At 36.8% G+C, this 20,927-nt stretch overlaps 1 protein-coding gene across 3 annotated transcripts in view; it reads left to right on the forward strand.

The window, feature by feature from the left end:
- The window catches only part of gpc6a (glypican 6a), a 201,082-nt gene that overhangs the window by 47,190 nt on the left and 132,965 nt on the right, over window positions 1–20,927 (forward strand). For all 3 annotated transcript variants that reach the window (XM_038283894.1, XM_038283896.1, XM_038283897.1), the window contains one exon: window positions 529–687. In XM_038283894.1, the coding sequence (XP_038139822.1) occupies window positions 529–687 (159 nt within the window). The remainder of the gene's footprint in view (window positions 1–528; window positions 688–20,927) is intronic.

Here is a 20,927-nt window from a genome sequence, read left to right on the forward strand (position 1 = left end):
ATTTTACTTATTTTTAAAATAGAGGTGAATCTAAAACAATACTAACATTGGTGAATGGATAATAAGTTGTTGCTTGTCATGACCCAATATGTTGGTGATTTGTTTATGGCTCGTTAGGCTGGCCCCTAGTGAACAGATATCTGCTAATGGAACCATTATCCAAGATTGTTTGGCTGATGTCATAGTTTGAAGCCGTGCCAGGCTCCATCTTCCTGCATGCCTTAAGGCTATTTTTTATGTTGCACCGCATAGATAAGACTGACCTGACCTGACTCTGCTCTAAGACAGCACCTATTATTTCATGTTGTGGTGATTTGATAAAGATACTAGAAGGGGGGGGGGGGGTAGAAACTGGTTTATAAAAGTTACTTTCTGTTTCACCAATAAACATTATCCTTTTACATTAGTTACAGTCTGCCTATCTTTGATAGCACCTGAGATTTTTGATCAAAGACTTAGTGCAGCCTTTTGAAAAATCCAAATCCTGTGGCAATGTAAAATTGTTCACCATGCCTCTGTCTATTTCAGGTGAGCACCTGCGTGTCTGTCCTAAGGGTTACACCTGCTGCACGTCTGAGATGGAGGACAAACTCAGCCAGCAAAGCAAACATGAACTTGAGCTTATGGTTGAAAACAGCAGCTACAACATGAGAACAACTTTTATCTCTAGACATAAAAAATTTGATGGTAAGTGATGACATTTTTATTTGTTTCACATTTAATTGTATAAAAATAATAATTGCTGTCCCTTCATATACTTTGTTACTGTATGCCAGCAAATTGCTGTTCAACTATTAGGTACTCTCAAATCTGATTTATTATTTATGCTATTTGTTATTCATGTATTGATCTTTTTGTACCACTTTGCTGCAGGGAGTTTTGAGATTTTCAACAAACATTTATTTTATTATGCACCACTCTTCTAAAAAAAGGCTAATAGAAAGTACAATATGTGTCCAGTCTTAAAATAACCAATAGGGATGTATCCACACTGCAACAGGGATTGCGAATACACTTTTCTCTGATATTTGTTTAGGGTTCTGTGTTTTTTTTTTTTTTTTTTTTTTTTTTTAGAGATTTGATTTTGAAAACCAGGAAACTGTCACCAAATGCAATAAAAGTCAAGTCTGGAGTCAGTGAGTAGAGGTGGATGCTGGATGAAAAAAAAAATCGAAGGTCAGCTGCTGATAAGTGGATTTGATTGAGTGGCTCTGACCAGTCACAGTGTATGAGCGGAATACTAGCCAGTGTTGCCTGAACCGGTGTGTACTTAAATCCTGGAGATTGTGGGAGAATAAGCAGGGCGGTCAGGCAGATTAACAGGCAGCCAGGCAGATAGATGAGGCTTAGTGTGAGGCTCCTGGTAATCACTGAGCATTGCTATGCAGTGACTAAGCGCACAGAGACCACAGACACAAAGCCAAAGGAAAGCAGAGGAATCTTTAGTTGATATAAAAATGACAAGGATAAATGTTGAGCAAGCTCTATCTTTATTAGATATTATGAGAGTAATGTGTTAATATTCTGGTGAGTAAAACGACCCTAAAATGGTCCATAACTAAGCAACCACAACACAATGATCACCTGCATGTAGCTGAGGCTTCCTTCTAGATAACAAGGACATGCTGACAAAATTAGGCAAATTCTATATTTGGGATCAAATCCGTCAAGAGCAAATCATATTAGTTCTGTAGAAAGGACAAAGCCCAAAAATTCTATAATGTGATTGAGCCTTCAGATTTTTGACACAAAGTAAACTTTCATAACCGATTTATTTGTATGTATGTATTTTGTCAATGTTTTTTCCTATGAGGTAGGGCCCTTAATATTGCTCAAACAGGCCTTATCAATTCATCAATTTATCTTTATTGTCATTGTCACAAGAACAACGAAATTTAAAACAAGAACAACGAAATTAAAAAAATCCATTATAGATTTATTATAATCACTTTTCCTCAGTTCCTCAAGTATATCTATTGTTTACCTCTTTTTTTTCCTCCAAGCCCGTTTCATAAAGATTTTAAACGAGGATCAGAATTAAAGACGAGAATATATAATGTAATGTTTTTTATTCAATAAAATTTGAATAAGATCTTCAAAAGGTTATGTCTAAACTTAGAATACTGCACGCCACCATTCTTGCAAGGACTGCTACAACCTTTTAAATGAAGAAATATACTTTTCGGATTATATTGCTTCAAACTGTATGAATTTCAGTTTAGGACTTATCGTACTCGTCGTCTCCCGCTTTATCCGGAACCGGGTCGCGGGGGCAGCAGACTAAGCAGAGACTCCGCAGACACCTCCTCCAGCTCTGTTGGGGGAAGCCCTAGGCGCTCCCAGGCCAGCCGAGAGACATAGTCTCTCCAGCGTGTCCTGGGTCGCCCCCTGGGCCTCCTCCCGGTGGGACGTGCCTGGAACACCTCCCGAGGGAGGCGTCCAGGGGGCGTCCCAGTTTAGGACTTATCTGTAATTTAAAAATGTTATTATTCTAATCAACAAGTTTCTCTGTTTCTCTTTTTGTAATGGAAATCGATTGGCAAAATGATGTGAAACAATCATTTTGCAAATCGATTAATCTGTTGATTATTTTTGTTTATTAAGGAAATTTTTTAATTAATTGAAACCAGGTGAAACTAAAACTATTCACCTTGAGGAGTTCTGGTTAGAGCATACTGTCAGACAAAAAGGTTTTTCATCTTAAATGCAAAATGTTAGTATACTTTTTTTTTTTTTTACAATTTTATGTTGTAAAAATCCACATAAAATAGTGTATATTTTAGAGTCTATATACTCCATTTAACGATTAACCAATTACTAAATTAGTTGACTATTATTTCAATAACAGATTAATCACGATTAATCCTATGAATTGTTTCAGCTCTAGTAATGTTAAATAACATCTTGTGCAACTTCAACTGTGAAACTCCACTCAGGAGTTTGTAACTGATTTGTACCACAAAATAATAAGGCAGACATTTCACAAAACATAAGCATTAATTTAAGAAAAAAAGATGTATCTGCATTTATTTCCAAAGTCGTAACCTTGCATCTACCAGTATATTTGTTTTTCTGTACTTGGTAATGTCCTGCTTTTAGCCCCAGTACAGCTTTATCTAAACACTGTATAGTTTTTATTTATTTTCTGTGTATTATTTGAGGCTTAATGTTGTACTAGAGATTGTAGAGACTGGAGGTTTACACTTTTTGACAGTTTTTTGAATGTTTAAAGACTTCAATTTCCACAATAATGCAATCAGTTTGGAAATTGAAAGTTTCGAACAATGCTGATTTGTTTGCAAACATATTAAATATTCACAAATAGAGCATCATGCAAAATCATCTTTCTTATATGATCAAATCACTACTCCTCTTAACAACACACACTTTTCTATGACATTAAGCTTATCCCCCTCATGGGGTTTGAATCATCCCTTATAAATTTTACATGCCCCCGTTTCTGTCTAAAGTTATTTATAGGCCCCTATTATGAAAACCTTAACTTACTTTTTGATTACCGACTGCTTCCCCTGAAGGCCCGTGGGTTCTGATGCATTATTGAGCAATACTGAAACCATAAATGACGGTTGCACACTAGAAATAAGGCTTGAATATTCTGAACATCCAATCATCTGGTTGAGGACTCTTTCACCCCATCTTTCAGGATACCCAATGCTCAACCAAGGACATTCAAGACTTCTATCATATAAATACCAAAAATAGTGCAGGGGAAAAGATCACAGCCGACTTGGTGGAGCTGCTCTTTTACAGTAATTTAGCTTTCATAATTATTATCTGACTATCATCAAACATGGATTTTACATTTCGAATGCATTGCAAGAAGCTGATGAATTCCAAATGTGAAAATATAAAGGAAGCTGAAAGCTCTTAATGATTTCATCAAGGCTTTTCAAAGCATGTTGCTCAAAGATGTCTATTGCTTGTTTTTAATCAGAACACCCTTAATTCTAATCATGTGTTTTTCTTTTTTTTTTACTAAAGAATAATAGCATACTTGATAAAGCACACTTAAATATGCTATGGCAATCTCTTTTAACTGTATTGCCTTCTTAGACAACTTTTCTGTGAACATTCCTGTATGTTAGTATGCTAAACATAGAAAAAAAAAGGTAGTGTAACCAGCTGCAGGCTAAGATTGAAGCAGCTATGTCAAACTTACAGGGGTGCTAAAAGTGCACAGATTTGGATATGGTCAAGGTAGCCACCCTAACCAATGCCTGAAATGGGATGACTGCTTTGTGTCTGTGGCAGCAGAAATCCCGAACTGCTCGGAGTATGTCTATCATCTCACAGTAAGCCGTGGATAAAAGGCAGCGGCATGCTGTGCTGAAAGCAAAGGATATTGCTTTTAGGTCTAAGAAGATGACTCAGACCATTCACACAGCTGAAACTTGCCATCAGAGTGGCAAACTGGGTCTCTTCATTCTGTTGTCCACAAGGAAAGCCCTTCCATCTTTTTATAAATGCATCTTGAATTATAAACAAAAACTTAATAACCAACTAGGTCAGATTAGGGGATCAAGCACTGTTTAAGGTGTTTTGCACACAGAGCCATTTGAGCTTTAATATTGTGTTATTCAGACAGTCCCTACAAACACATCCATCTGTCTATCCATCAATCCGTCCATCTCTCTGTATACATATTTGTGTGTATATTGCAAAGCCGTTTCCCTTAGTGAGCTTTAAAGTATGATCATGTTTTTCTGTCTGATTAGCTTTTCAGACTGTGTTAGTACAAGATTAATTTCACTATGGATTGAATTCATTTCACTTCAGTTTACTTATAATGCACAAATTAACAACATTTTCTCAAAGCCTTGTAAAAAAACATCATACAGATTCATAGCGACAGCAGAAAAGATAACTCCTTGCTAACTGGAAAAAACCTCCAGCCGACACAGGCTGAGTGTGAACCTCCATCTGCCACAACCAACTGGGGCTGTAGAAGAAACAGCGTACACAGACACAGACACACACTCAATCCCTAATAAAACACAGAATTACCAATTCAGGAGAACGTTCTATGTTAAAAGAAACAAAAATGTCGACGGCTGTCTACCCGTAGATATTATAAGAAAGAGACAGGGTTAACTACTCAAAGATAAGACAGAGAAAAAAGAAAGATTAAGTTGTGGATGGATGGATGGATGGATGGATGGATGGATGGATGGATGGATGGATGGATGGATGGATGGATGGATGGATGGATGGATGGATGGATGGATGGATTGATTTCATTTCATTTTGTTTTTCTCTGTACTGGCCACAAGCATATTCATGGTTGTCTCCAAGGTTTCATTGTTTTTATGGCCTTTACTTCTCTGTTGCAAAGTGCCTACTCCTTGCTTTCGTTTAGCTTGGATCTGCACCATGCCTGTGACTATTTCTTACCTTTTGTTTGGCATTCACATCACTTTGAGCAAATGGGCTCTATGCACAACTCCACTACTTTCAGATTTTAAGCTATGTATATTAATTGACCCTTCTGCATTTTTTTCTATTACATTTAGATGTGTTGTTTGCTCCTCTTGAACGACAGATGCTCATTAAAATCAGTTTGGTCAGTGCCTTTTCTTTCCCTCTCTAGTCTGCAGCTAGAGATTAGTGTATATGGTTGGGTGACTAAAGTCTTGGGTTGAACAGCTTTCTTGCTTGACAGAGTTCTTTGATCCTGCCTCTATGGAGCGCAATACTGAGAGCTGCAGTGTCCCCCATTCCCTTCAACAATCACTTATTCATACCAGATCCAACCCAAGACCAACTCAAACACAACATCCCAGTCTCTCTAAGCTGTCTTTTTTCATAGCTGCTATCGAAGTCTGAGCCTAGAAACAAGATCAACATAGACAGAACAATCACTTTTCCGGTTGGTTTTCACACATTTTTGTGTGTTATGTAACATGAAAACAAATGTTCCAGGATTCTTAGTGGATTCTTTTAAAGACAGAGCCTGACAGCTATACCACGGTTCTTGATTAATTAAAGTCAATTGGGCTTAGCATCACTTGTATATATTATGCACCAAGTGGAACCTAAAATAATTAACATTTCATAATCAACACACTGGTCCTCTGCATGATACTGTGGCCTCTTTTAAGAAGAAGAAAAACAAAGCTTTGATGAGAAAGCAGAGGGGGTGAGTCACAGTCAGTGCTGCACTTCACAATCAACCTCATTATAAGCAAGAGGGAAAGATGGGGATCTAAAAACCGGCAGATTGATACTTATTATTTCAAATGGTAAATAATTACTGGCCACCTTTCTTTAATTTCTTTGACACTTTTGGAATTTTAGAAATAGTTATTTTTTAATCATTATCATTATTATTTATTTTGTTCAGTTTACATTTATATGTTATTGCTGTTTATACATTTATAATATGCTATTTAATCTGATAAAAGGTCTGTTGGTCTGTTTTTGACTAAATAATAACAGCAAATCATTCAAAAATTGGCTCACAGTCTTATCAAACATTGGTTACTTTCTGTTATAGTGTTTTTTATTATTTGTAATCTTTAAATATGGTGTTGGTCTTGTCATCAAATAGAACAATAGTAAATACGAAAACAATATTTTTTTGTAGCAAATAGCCTGTTAATGAAAGATTTCCACTGATGAACAAAAAGCTAATGTTTTGACATATTTACTGCTTTACTGTGAAGACAAAAGCTTTGTTTAAATAGTGACACATCCTTTCATTCTGATTCACAGGGAACCAAATTATGTTATGCTTTTAAGTTTTTATTGTAGCATTGCAGCTTTTTAACTTGCTTTTATTTGATGTTGAAGGTCATCACATTTACATCAACAGATCCTCCCTGCTAAAGGAGAACAAACACCACAAAAATGATGTTCTAACTTATGAAAGTATGTACTCAATGTGTGTATTTCTGATATACCAGCACTGTTTTTTGTTGCTTTATACAAAAGCTATTTTAATATGCTGACTTACCCAAGCATCACAAACTCTTAATTCTTTACATTTATTATTCATGTTCGACATTCATTAAAGTACTTACCAAGTGAAATGTTACAACTGCTGAAAATTCATAGCTTACATCAAAAACTTAGCTACTTAAAAGAAAAACTCAAAAGCCTTTATTAAAGTTACCCCACCCTTTGCTGGCCTTAAGCTTATAAACAAAAGGATCAACAGTGGTTTTAAAATGGTATGCATTGTGATCCAAAGTGAATAATTGCTCAACCTTAAACTTTAAGAGTTTCTAATTATCATACAAAAGTTAACAAACTATGTCTTTTTTGGGTGTGTAAAAGTGATTGAACACATCTAGTTACTGCATGCTTTGAATGTTGCAGACTGAGCTCATTCTTTTGTGGACCCATTTGAATTCACATTGTCTTTTGTGCATAATATAATAGCCGAATTATTAATTTATAGTATGAATACATTTAATAAGGGGGTTATGTTTGATACAGAGAGCAAGTCCTGATGAATTTTAGCCTCTTTTGAAGCGTATACACCGGAAGTTAGTCTCTTGTGGTAAGGTGGATACTCCACTGGAAATATCTTGAGTATAATTACTGAATTTGAATGAAATGTAAAGAAAATGTTAAAAACATTAAAAGAAAAAAATTGAAAATGACTGTGACAATATAAATAATAAATAAATAATGCTCCTTTTTTAACCCCAAGCAACATTCCATACAGACAATTAAGGCCAGAACACACCAAATCTGAATTTGCGTCCAGTCTGACAGAAAATCACGTCGGACGAGGTCGTTGCGAGGTCGTTGCGTTTGAAAGTCAATCGGGGTGATCACATCCGACACGATTTTACACAAAGAGTGCTTGCGTAGGTCCACCTGAGATAAGCCCCAGCTCTACTTTCGTTGGACTACGCAGCAATTCAGCGGCAATTTCATGGGTCTAAAAGGAATAGAGACACGGTTACGAAGTAAAACACACCTACCTTGGGGGAAGATACAAAATAAAATCTGTTAATTGCAAAAAAGAGTCAGAGAAAGAGTCACTTTACCATACATTACCATACACCCATGATACTGTATGATTTCACGAGGACAGAAAACGGATAAAGTAGTGATCCTCTTTGAGCCTCACAAAAAGTAATGAGGGTCATACAGTGCAGTTTATCAATCTCCTTCACAAAAAAGTATTTAGTAAAATAGTGATCCTCTTTGACCCTCACAAAAAAACAAGGAGAGAAAAGGCAGGTAAGGTATATCTCTCTCACCTCTTTATGAAAAAAAGAAACACTTCAATAAACTTAACAGATCTCTCTCTGAGAATCACCTCTCTGCCTCAATCAGCATATAAACCGCTGTACGTTAATTGCAGTGTTTTTCTTTTCTTTAGTTGTAGATCTAGATATGTTGTTAATATAGGCACATAAACATTCTCTATTTGTTGTGGGGAGATGTTGCACAGACTTCTTAAGTTGGGCTTTGCCTTATAGAGTGCACCTGTGTTTTTGAATTTTTTTATGTATTCTTTTATTTATAACTTTTCATAATCTGTCGATTTAAATGTGGGAAATTGTTTTAATTTGTGTATAGCACAGAGACAGAAGTGAAAAAAATCTGCAAAGAAGTGCCCACCCTGCCTATTTGGACTTCTCTGTATGCATTCAGTGTGACATGGAAAAAAGTTGGATCAGAGATTAAAAAGTCATGTGCAAAGCGGTACTGTATGTTCAGGCCTTTAGTCGTCTCTATCAACAATGTCTTGTGCTACCTTGACACCGGAAAGGCTTTGGGCAGCAAAGAAGCTCCTGCTGCTTCGTTTTTTGAAGCTTGTCCAAATTGAGTTTTCAGACGCAGCTAGAGCAGCAAAGATGATGTCAGAAAAGTGGGTCTGATACCTGTTTGGAGGAGCTACCCTTCTTTTTCCTGTGTTTTATACAATGACTTGGCTTATTTTAATGAATAAAGCTAGAAAACGCCATTGTCGGGCACCTCAGCGCCATGTTTGGATTCACCAGATAATTCAGATGCGTCTGATGCTGGTGCTGCTCCTGTGTTCAATGGCGGACATATATTGCCTACAGGTTTTGAATATTAAATTAATTTAGGCATTTATAAACGTTTTTAGGGGAGAAATTATGGCGCTCGGAAGTGCTGTGTCTGTCTCCCTGCCAGCCTCAGATCAGTCTATTAAATGTCTATTAAAGTTTGTAAAGATGCATCGTCACTCATGTAAGAAGAAGTTCATGAGGCGCTGCTTTTGCTGCTCAGATGTGTCATGCTAAGTTCACACTGCATGCGCTTTGGCCAGCAAAATGGAACCGGCTGCTTCATTGTTGAACAGTTCTTTGTACAATAACAGAAGAAACTAAGGGAGTGTTTTTTTTTTTTTTTTTTTTTTTTTGATGTAATTAATTAAATTTAATTCAATAACACTTTATTAATCCCAAAGGGAAACTCTGTTTATTCCTGAATGAAAATTTAGTCATGGAAGGAATGGGGGGAAAATTTGTTTTAAGATGTCTTTGAGTGAAAAAGTGTACTTCAAAACATCATCCATGCACTAAGTGTATCAGAATTGTGATCTTATCCTTTATATATTCTGTAGTTGTTTTGAGCAGCAGACCCCTGCATACCAGCACGCTGTCACAGGGCAATGCTCCATAAGCTTGCCAATCAATAGGGGATTTTCCACTTCTGCTGGAAGAGACCATACAGTAAAGTGTTTGTCTTTTAGGTGGTTAAAACTAAAAGTATCAAATATAAAATAAAATATTTTTTTGCCAGCAAGCTGTAACATTTAAAATCAATGTAGGTGTGAATGATAAACTGTGCTGCTTCACAATCTTGTTAAAGAGTAGTTGAGCAACCTCACTTTTTTTGGTATGCAAAAAAAAATAAAATCTGGCTTTTCATGTAAACCAAGTGGAGTTTAACCCCTTTTTAGACATTCATTCTCTCTTTTCATTGTTATGGAAGAGAGGTCACAGCTTAGCTGCAATGTCTTGCTGTCAGTTTCATGATGCTTCTCTGATTTTTTGACCTCAAGCTGCAAAAGTTCAGAATTTCAAACTCCAGCATCTGATTCAGACACACTGGACTCAGTGAATACCACACACTGCAGGATATCACGATATCAAGACCTGTGGAGAATGTCAAGACAATCCAATTTATTTGATTTACACTATTTGTTAGCAGGGGTTTGCAATGTTCTACAGAGCAGACCTGATCACTCTGAAGACATCACACATAACAGGATTATTTCTCTGATTATTGTCCTGAGAGGCTGCCAATATTGGGCAGTTCTAGAAAGGGAAAGATCAGGCAAGAATCAGCATTGTCATCTTGTCATGTAAACCAGTCTTAACAGTTTTAACCAGATAGTAACAGGGCGCTTTGTATATTTACAAAAATTGCCAGCTGTAAGGAAATTTCACAAATTTTTTTTCACAGATTTACAGTTGGCAATTCTCTGTCCTTTCTTAGACACCAATTCATTGCCGCCTTCATTGTATTTGTGATTTAATGGGTTTTTAATACTAAGAACCACTTTTTAAATATATTAAACGAGACAATATTGATATTTTTGATACTTGTTTTCTTATATGTGAGAATTCAAACAAAAGGCAGTAGAGTGTGTTGTGTCATTGTTTTAAAAATGAAAAGGATTACTCTTCTAGTTATGCACTATAAAATATCCTAGACCTTTGATGGGCAAAGAAATGTTAAAGGGAAAAATGTTTTAAAAAAACACAGAGATGGTGGCCATGACATTTTGGCTTGCAGCAGTATACTTCTAAGCAGAGGACATATTATAGAGGACGTGACACAAATGTACGATACACAAAGGACACTGCATGACTTGATAACCTTCTCATGGTACAAGACCTTCATTACACGAGAGATCACACTAAATTACACAGAGGCCAGGGCACTGATGAGGACAGGGCACTGACACCATTGATTTAACCCCTGCAGATGAAACCTCTCTGACAGTTGCATGTCCATCACTAATGAAATCTAAAACCATCTGGGCGCATTTCTTGGAAGAGTTCATCAATAAATAAGCTCTGTTTTTGGTGTCCCTGTGTTATACTAAGTGAATGTCGGGAAGACTGCAATTCTCAGAGGGCTCGGTAAAGGGGTCTCGCCAGCAGTGCTCAGAGAGTTGGTGGCAGGCTCCATCATCTGGCAAAGGCAGCAGCCTCGTGTCACTTCTGTACTTCAGGATGGATGGCTCTGCATGGCCTGAATGCTGTTAACTCTGTCCCACTGGTGAGCCTCAAGGAGAGGCTGTGCGAGGCATGTCGTTTCACGACCAGCTCTAGCAAAAATGAGTAGGAAATCTACTGGCCTGGTGCAATACGGTTCTTCTTTTTCATATAGTTATTAAATTCAAACTTTGTCAGATGTTGAAACACACACTGAAAATTCAGTTACAAAAAATCCCATCCTCTGGATATTGGGTTTGCTCAGCCTACAGCTGAGATCACGCTGTCTGCGGAGACAGATGAAAAATATTACCCCCTCCTGCAAAGGTGCTGATATGCCTTCTTCATAGATCGGGAGTGTTTTTTCTCCTTCTGATTTTCATGCATCATTTAAAACTGACTGAAGATGGTGGCCGTGAGGTTGGAATAAATTAAACTTAGCATTCAATTGAGATGTCATAGTTAGTAATTGGCATGTCAAGCCTTTCAAAAAAATGCAGGAAGGGTGAGTTCACTATACAGTACCGTAGCCTTATAATGCTGATTAAACTTTCTAAATCTTCTTGTTATATATTTTACTTTCATTTGTAGATTGCTGGCATGAGCCCTTTAGATGATTCTGCATTATGATTGTTTATAGCATCTAGCCTGCCTAGAACCGATTGCCCTAAGAATTCAACACTACAGTACTGTATTTAACACGTATATCTTTGCTAAACCTTCAGTTCATCAGATAAGTTTAGATATTGAAAATGAATGAATCACACTTTTTAACAACTAACTATTAAATTTTTTCTCTAAACAAAAAAAGTGTATCTTCAATTTTAAAATAATAAAAAATTGGTTTATACCCATGGATTTTGTATTTTTGGTTGGAAAAAGTTTTTTGAATAGCATTTTTTCTACATATATAATATGTAATAATAATAATAATAATAATATAATAATAAATACTTTCAGTTGGTGCTTAATACTTAATGGTAGGGCATGGTGTTAAGGAAGAAAATATTCTAAAATAGTTAACTTTGGAAAAAGGTTGGCTTTTCATTCTTCCTTTCCCAGGTCCACTCGGCGAGCTGCGTGTGGTAATAAAAACCAGCATTGCGTGTTGACGTCACAGAATTACAGAGTTTAATCCAAAATAAGACAATGCATAAACCTAAAAATAAGACAATGCACAAACTTACACCAGAAACTGCAGAACAACGGAGACATACATTCTATTACCTGACATAGGAGGAAAGCAAGCAAAGACGTACAAAGACATCTTTGGAGAGTTGCAAGAGCAAATCTGATTTGTTACTTCTATGTAGAAAGCTTTATCCTCTTGTATTTAATTTATTCACATAAGGCTGGCTTTTGCTCCTCCAACCAGGAGCCATCTCTGACACTGCCTAGAGCTTCACCTAATTTACTGCCTACATCTGGGGTCATTTGCCTCTTTGTTTTAACAAGAAAAAGCGGAAAGCCCGTCTTGGCATCTAGAATTCTTAAAGTCATAAAACACAAGATAAGCTCTCACAGACTCGGTGTGGAATGCGGCCTCTTCCTGCCATAAATTCTCAGGAACAAACTTAAATTCAGAACTCTGGTTCAAGGAAAGGTTATCTTCACAAACTTGTTCAAAATTAAGAAATATGTTCACAAGGAGAGTATACAACATACCTTTTACACATGCCATAAGATTAACTGTATTAAAGACTAAAAATAATCATTTTTCTTTAACAATGGTTAAGTATCTAATGTGACAATATTAAATGTATACAATATATATTCACTTGACCTCCTATTGCTAGAGCATAGCTTAGTAGATAAGAACTTAAAAAAAAAACTAAATCTTGTTTAGATTTAGTTTTTAATATAAATTTGTATATAAATGGTAACTGTCTGTCTGTGTTTGTTCATCGTTAAGTTAAACTACTTACAATGGGTATATTAGTCAAAAACTTTACTTAAGCCAAGTACTGGTACAACATAAGTTACTTTTCCAGTTCAGTAACAGGAGCAAAAAAAAGGGAAACAACTCAAAATTAACAGTCAATTATATTTATTTAAAAAAAAAAACCATAAAAACAGTATTTGACCCTTTACATCTAAAATATTGTTTAATGAGCAGACTGACACCTTAGTACTTCAGCACCAATGCATCTATAAGCCTGTAACCTATTTTTCTGAATTTACTTCGGATCGGAAGTTTGCACTCTGTTTGGCGTATGTGACGTAAAGCATGTCCATCTTAAATGTTTCCAAGCAAGCACACAATCCAAGCATTTTATATTTTGGATGGATTTTGTGGATAGTAAGTAGCAACCGGCCTTCAGCTCAACTCACCCACTGATGGCAAATTAAGGTAAGGTGAAAAAAGTAATAAAAAAAGTTATCTTATTAAGTACTGCTACGAGAAGAGTGTAGAAGAGTCCTGCAGTTCTGTGTTTTGGCCACAGGTCACAGTATCATTAGAAAACTGTTTAATACCACTTTAAGGAAAATTAAAAGAAAAACATTTTTGGAGGATGAACCAAGTCCAGGATGGGTGCAGCAGAGGAAAGAAAAGTCCCCAACAACCTGGGCAGAGACCGTCAGACATAGAAATTACTTAATTAATAGTAAAAAGTGTGGTGAAGAAAAACAGCTCCTGTCTGAATGTATTTTTTTCCCATAAAGTTACTCAGATTAAATGTCATTACCAGAGGTGGGTAGAAACTAGTTACATTTACTGAGTCAAATTTACCTTTGTAACATTTCAACAATAAATTACTTTTCAGAGTAGTTTTACTGTGCCATACTTCCTGTGTTTGGCAAGCTACTTTGAAAATGTAGTGTGTTAAGCTACAAGTTATTCTACATTAAATGAATCTTCATTACATTGAAGATACCCACCAGAGAAATGTAGCAAACTAAGCTACTACAAAATGACAGAATAAGGTTACCTACATCAAAGCTTTATTTTTTAAATTTTAAATTTTTTTTTTTTTTTTACAACAAAGTTAAATCTTTTCAGGTAATTGCCATCTAGCATGTAACAAAACAGTGACCAACAGTTCAGATCAGTTCAATTGTTTATGAAACTCTGCTTTCTCAACTAATAATTACATTTAACATTCAAATCAAACTTTACTATTCAGTTATAAATGAATATTTAATTGTAAATTCTTTGGATAATCATGCATTTTACAACCACAACAATATGAATATGGCTCAGGGTAACACAGCAACTGTCAGTGATTCAGTCAAATTAGTTATTTTAAATTTGTCTTTAATCTACGTCATTGCTTTTTTTAAATCAATTTAAAGTGGCTAGAGTAATCTTGTATTATGTAGTCTTGCTATGGAGCTGTCTTTTTTAGCGGAATATTTATTAACCCCAATTTGTAGTATTTTCCTCTACACAAATATCTATTTCAATAAACCACAATTTTGTTTTGTAAAGAAAAAACCTACTCAAACCAATTCTTATCTGCTTCTTGTACCGGTAACTGTTTTTTGCATGGATTCTTTTCATACAGTAGGCTATACACTCATTTATAACACACACACACAACATGCACACACCCACACACACAAGTGTTTTGTTTTCTCTTCTAATTGCCAGGTTTTTGGCTTGTGCTATGTTAGCTGTTGTTTGTTGGCTAAGTTGTGAGCTAGCTTTGGTGATTGTGCTAACTTAAAGGAATAGTACACCCAAAACATGATTAACCTTCATTTTCTACTCACCCCCATGCTGAACAACACTCTGGAGTACTTTTTTGATATCTCAAATGCATCTGGAGATCTGGGAGGCTTCTTGCTGTCTGCTGACATTCAAATAATGGAGGTCTATGGTGCCCGAGACAGAAAGGTCCATAAAAGTCCACAAAAAACGTCCACAATATTCCTCCATATTGCTCGTCCAATGTATTCCAAGTGTAGCATCCAGAATTTACTCGATACGAAGTCATTTAGAATGTTTTTAGAGCATTAACAGTAGTGTATAGGATTTCCTGAAAGCGCGCGCCTGCGCGTTCACGACGCTAGGGAAGCCGGCAGACCAAACCAGATGAAAGTGCGCATTCAGCGTCTGCTCTGCCGATAATGCAAGCGTAGAAGAAGAAATGTGCTGTTTACCTGTGCAAAGAAAGAAACAACGAAAGAAAAATGTCTGAGGACTTCAGTGTTGAGGAAGAGCATGAGTTCTTTGCCGAGCTGAATGCGCACTTTCGTCTGGTTTGGTCTGCCGCGGTTTCCGTAGACTCGTGAACGCGCTTTTAGGAAATCCTATACACTACTGTTTATGCTCTAAAAACATTCTAAATGACTTCGTTTCGAGTAAATTCTGGATGCTACCCACTCAGGACACTTGGAATACATTGGACGAGCAGTATGGAGGAATATTGAAACGTTTTTTGTGGACTTTTATGGACCTTTCTGTCTCGGGCACCACAGACCTCCATTATTTGAATGTCAGCAGACAGCAAGAAGCCTCCCAGATCTCCAGATGCATTTGAGATATCAAAAAAGTACTCCAGAGTGTTGTTCAGCATGGGGGTGAGTAGAAAATGAAGGCTAATCATGTTTTGGGTGTACTGTTCCTTTAAGCAAATACCTGAATTTAGCTGCATCTCATTTTCTTTAATTTTGTGTAAGACATCTTGGACTTCCTCCAGCTAACCTACTGGCTGTGTCAGATAATTATAACAAGCATCGTGAAAGCAACTGAAAACAGGCCAAAAAAGACATCAACGACTCTTGATTACAAAAGGGGGGACTTGTTTTTTGTTCAATTTGCATGTTTTCTAAGCCATAACATTGATTTTTTGGGGTTACTCTATAAAGCCTAGAACTCAACCCTAATCCTGAGATTTTGAAATGAGAAAACTTTCTAGATGGGAAGCGAAAGGTCTTCAAACTTGGAAAACAAAGTCCAGTGGCTTATTTTTAGCCCTTTTTTTGGAATAATGTATATACAGCTCTCACTGTAAGGATTGGTTTTCTAAGTTTTATGTGGAAAAAATATTTGGTAAAATTATTTTTTATGATTATATTTGTTCTTTTATATCATGGCATTCCTTTGTATTCTTTATACATTAGTCTTTAGAATACCAGATCTTGCACATAGTCTGTCTGTCTGCATCATTTCTAAATATTAAATTAGATGCAACTATCCAACAATTACTCAGTACTAAAGTAACCTTTTTACTGAATATGTTATAACTTTAATTGATTAAATAAATAAATAAATAAATACAAAAATTGTAGTTGTGCTACCCACATCTGGAATTACCCACTGAGCTGGTGGTATAAACTCTCATTATATTGTCACTTTTGCACCTACTTTAAGCTTTCAGCTGTGCACTTCATCAAGTAAGACATATAAATGTCTGAGCACGCATATTGAGTACCAGTAAATAATTGTCATACAGTAAATAATTGTCATACAGCTGAAATTTATGATGAGGTATGACTAACAAGTGCTATGTAGTGACCAGGCGTTGCATTGCCCTTGGTCTCTTGGACAAAATTGTCATTTTGGAAAGACACAGTGACAAGGGCAAAAATTAACAATGCATTTTCATCCTTCTGAGAACCTCTGTGTTCTCTTTTAGGCGCAGTAACGCTCCACAGGATGGATTACTCTGACAAAGCTCTGCATGGAAGCTTTCATGCAGAGAGGCACTCCAACAGCCAGGTTAAGACAAAGCTGCTTATCCACAGGGTCATAGTAATGTAATGGTGTGTGAAGCCAATTTGCTTCTTTCTATTCAAGGGCTGTGGGTATCATCCAAGAGAGGAAATCACTTACAATTCCTCCACCTTGCTAATTGACTTTTTTAGTACTTTCCAAAAGTGAACTCTGAGTCAGATCATGAAAGAGACCCTGTGCAAAAGTAGTTTTCTCATGCAGAATTAACTTAACTCGTATACATTAAATTAATCCACCACTTGAATAAAAAAAGAAAACCAGAAATTCCTAAATCTAAATTCTATAAAACTAAATCTCTTGTCTTCATGAGTGCTTGTTCTTCTTTGATGCCTTCTCCCAGTAGGATATGTCCAGATGTCATGTGCAGCATCCAGATGGGATTTCCAATAGATTTTCAGCTCCTCTTTACAAACTCACAGTGAAGTAGAGAAACCACAAAACACTCTAAGCTTCGACAGAACAGCTTTTACCAAAGAGTGGAATGGGAGTAAAAACAGCCCTTGACTTTTTCACTATCTAAATGCAAACAAACCACACAAGGATGCCTAATTGAACCTTTCAAAACAGACAGGCAACCAGTTTTTTCACACACTCATGTCTAGGTTTCCTTTAGCATGTTTTGGTACTTCATTCTAATTCTGAAGGGGGTTGTTTACCTGGTCTAGTCTATATAAGGGAAGTTGTACAATATGGTTTATCCTCCTGTCTCAGGAGACCCAGAACTTGCTGGAGGGTCTATGACCTCGGAATGTCTTGGGAAACCCCCTTAGTGAGCCATAAGGCCTGGGTTTCCCTCATGGGTCTGTTACCCCCATGATCCGATCTCACATAAGTCGAAGACAATGGATGTGCAGAAAAATAATCAACACAAAGATAAAAAATTTATTAAATCAGATATTATTTTCTGAATCTATGAATGAAGCTGTGTTTGTCCCCCTGATCAATATGGAGATCATGTGCATACTTTTTAAACTATTCAGATACTGTTAATTACTTTCTCAATTAATACTTAAACAATTTGTAATAGCCTTGATTAAATATTTTTCCCCAACATCAAATTCATCGAGCTAGAAGCTAACCCACTATGATGTATATTTTTGATAAAACTTCTCTCATCCCCATATGATAAAATTTTTCTTTTCTGCAGCAAGCTCTAAACAATGTTCTCATTGGAGAAAGTTTCCTCTAGGAGCCAAAGCTGTACAGTACTCGCTCTGTGATTAACAACTAATGAGAAACGTTTTGTGGATATTCTGCTAATGAACCCTTAAGCATTGTTGCGTTGCCAGGTTTTACATTATCCCAGTGGCCTCTGATATGCAGTGGAATGCTTGGTAAAAAAGTAGCGCATTCTCCTTTGAACAGATGAACCTCCACACCAGCATTAGCAATAACCAGTTGTATCTCCTATGAGGACATGTTAGTGTTTTTTGAAAACATATTTTAGCATCTAGTAGACCACTAATAAAGTGCTTAAATGCCAATATCTGTGCACGCCAAATTTATGGAGATCATCCGCTTATCTTGTATGCTTTTTGTCTATACAGTCAATTAGTTGATTTTACATTTTTTTTAATCAGAGTCATAAGCTCCTACAATATTTTTGAAGGCCTGAGAGACTTTTTTTTTAACCTCACCATGATGTCCCTAGTCAAATAGGGCTCACCATACTACACTTATGAGGTTTAGATTGGACAAATCTTTCTCAAAAGGTTAATGCTGCGTTCACACCGGGGGCAGCTGGCGCGACAGAAGCAGCGAGTTTACATGCAAAGTCAATGGTTGACGCGCGTCAAGGCGCAGCAAAAGGTCCCGCGGCGCGTTTTGAGCAGCAGGCGCAGCGCATCTGAGCAGCTGAAGCAGCGCGTCGGGCGCGTTTAAGCATCTGACGCGCGTGACGCGCCGCAAACGCGTTGCTGCTCGAGATGGAAAAATTTAATTTTTGCTGCTCGACGCGCCGCGTCAACCAATCAGAGAAGCTGATCTGGGAGCTGGCTGGGAGAGAGACACAGCGCTGATGACACAGACCGCTCTGATTACTCCTCTTAAACAGTTTATTAACGCATAATTAACTTAAAATATATACATCTGCCGGCAGAATATGTTCGCTTTTATTATTCTGGTGCCTGCAGATCGGATTATTTAGATGAAAAACACCTACCAGCCGCCGCGGTAAACCGCGAGGAGGCGACCCGGCCAGAGGCTGCTGATGAAGGGGTTCCTTCTGTCGGCGCACCGCCGGTATGTGGGGGTCTGAGCGGCTCCGACAGAAATAACATTGGGAGACAGGATTGTAATCTGGATTAACTGACTGCACTGATGAAGTTTTCAGGTGTATTTTCTGACTTAAAAACATATTAAAACTACTTTATTCCCACTGATCACAGCAAATATAGCTGCAAGGCAGAGAAAGGATAGTGAAGCTCCGCCCAACGCGCGTCAGAGCCACTTTTGCACCGCGCAGCCAGAGCAGCAAAGCTGCTTTAGCCGCGCGTCAGAACTAACTGGTACAAGCAGCAAAAATGAAGCAGCAGACGCGATTTTGCTGCTTTTGCAGCGTCCGGTCTGAACGTAGCATCAGAAATGTTTAATTATGATTTTATACCTGATGTTATATGCATATGTCTGAATCTAGCCTTTTTAACATTTCTAAATACATTTTTAGTGTATTTAAAAGCCTTCTGTCATTTAGCTGCAGTGGTACAATCTCTATTGTCTGGCATGTTGGTTGATATGATTACCTTATCAGAGTTTATTATTCTTTCTGGCTGGGGATCCTTCAAGTGATCACACAGGTGTCCAATGGGCTTTAATTCCTAATGAAAGGGAAAAGAAATGGTTGTTTTTGTGACGCTACTTTGTGCAGTCAGTCCGTTCTGGGGTTTTGCACCTGGGCAAGAGATGGCTGTTCTTCTTTTTGGTAACAAACTCTTAACCTGCTGTCTTTGGTTTGAATTCGCCATATTGATGTTTACACTGATCTGACTGACCTTAACCTTCTATAATTAGGTCTTACTATCAACCTTATGACCAGCTACATATAACCATCAGTCCAACATATTTCTTTAAATTCATGAATGGCTGTGCATAAAGAAATTGCCAATATTTAGATGGAAGTGGTGTGCATTGCTGCTTCAGCCTTGATTTCCTTGAAAACTTTGGTGCATCTTTAGGTTCGTGGCAGAAGTATTTCTGATTAATACTTGTCTTTGACTGGAGAGACCTACAGTAGCCTTAGACGATTTATAACCAATGTGCGTTTCTCACTATTTGATATACTGATGTGAGAAACTGCAGAAATGAGGTAACCTTCAAAGGAGGCTCTAATAAACATGATCTTATGTTGGAGAATTTTGTTAATACCTTCTGGCCTAGGGGTGCTGTTTTTGATATATACGTAAATAACTGTTCAGTTTCATCGAAAAATTATTCAAATACAGTGAAAAATTAGGTTTTCAGTATTGGAGCTAATTAAAGAAATATCCAGACAAGGATAAATAGCTCAGCAAAACATTTAAAAAATTTGGTGCTCAAGTTATTTTTGCCTGCAGTCATACTGTTCAGGAATAAAAATTTTGATGAATCACATGAGATATTTTTGGTTAATTTCTGTTAATGATATCAATCTGCACATAATTTGATGACTGATTTACAAGTGTATGTCACATTTCAAGGTACTGCTTAATAAATTAAAAGTCCAATAACAAATTCAAATAATTCCAAATTATGTATTTTTACTAAAGTATTTCCTTAGTAGTAAAGTATTTCCTTTCTCAGTAGAGCAGACTTTAGCTTTAATAACAAGCTATAAACATGACTCTTAGACAACAACTAACTTCAGAAAACCTTCCATAGGAGCTTTATCCTATCCTCCTGGGGAAAGTCCTTCATTTTACTAGTATTTCTGCTTGCATCCTTCCACTACTCTTTTAAGTTTCTGCTATGTTTCCAATGGCTTTCAAGTCAGACACCTGTAGATGCCACTATAGTATCTTCTTTTTGCTTTAGATCATTGTTTTCAAAGTTGAATATAAAATAAAGACAATGGGCAGCTGCTTTTACCATGCAGGTAT

The sequence above is a fragment of the Cyprinodon tularosa genome, unplaced genomic scaffold (genome assembly GCF_016077235.1).
Source record: "Cyprinodon tularosa strain WSP-4 unplaced genomic scaffold, ASM1607723v1 ctg197, whole genome shotgun sequence".
In the NCBI taxonomy this organism is placed as follows: Eukaryota; Metazoa; Chordata; class Actinopteri; order Cyprinodontiformes; family Cyprinodontidae; genus Cyprinodon; species Cyprinodon tularosa.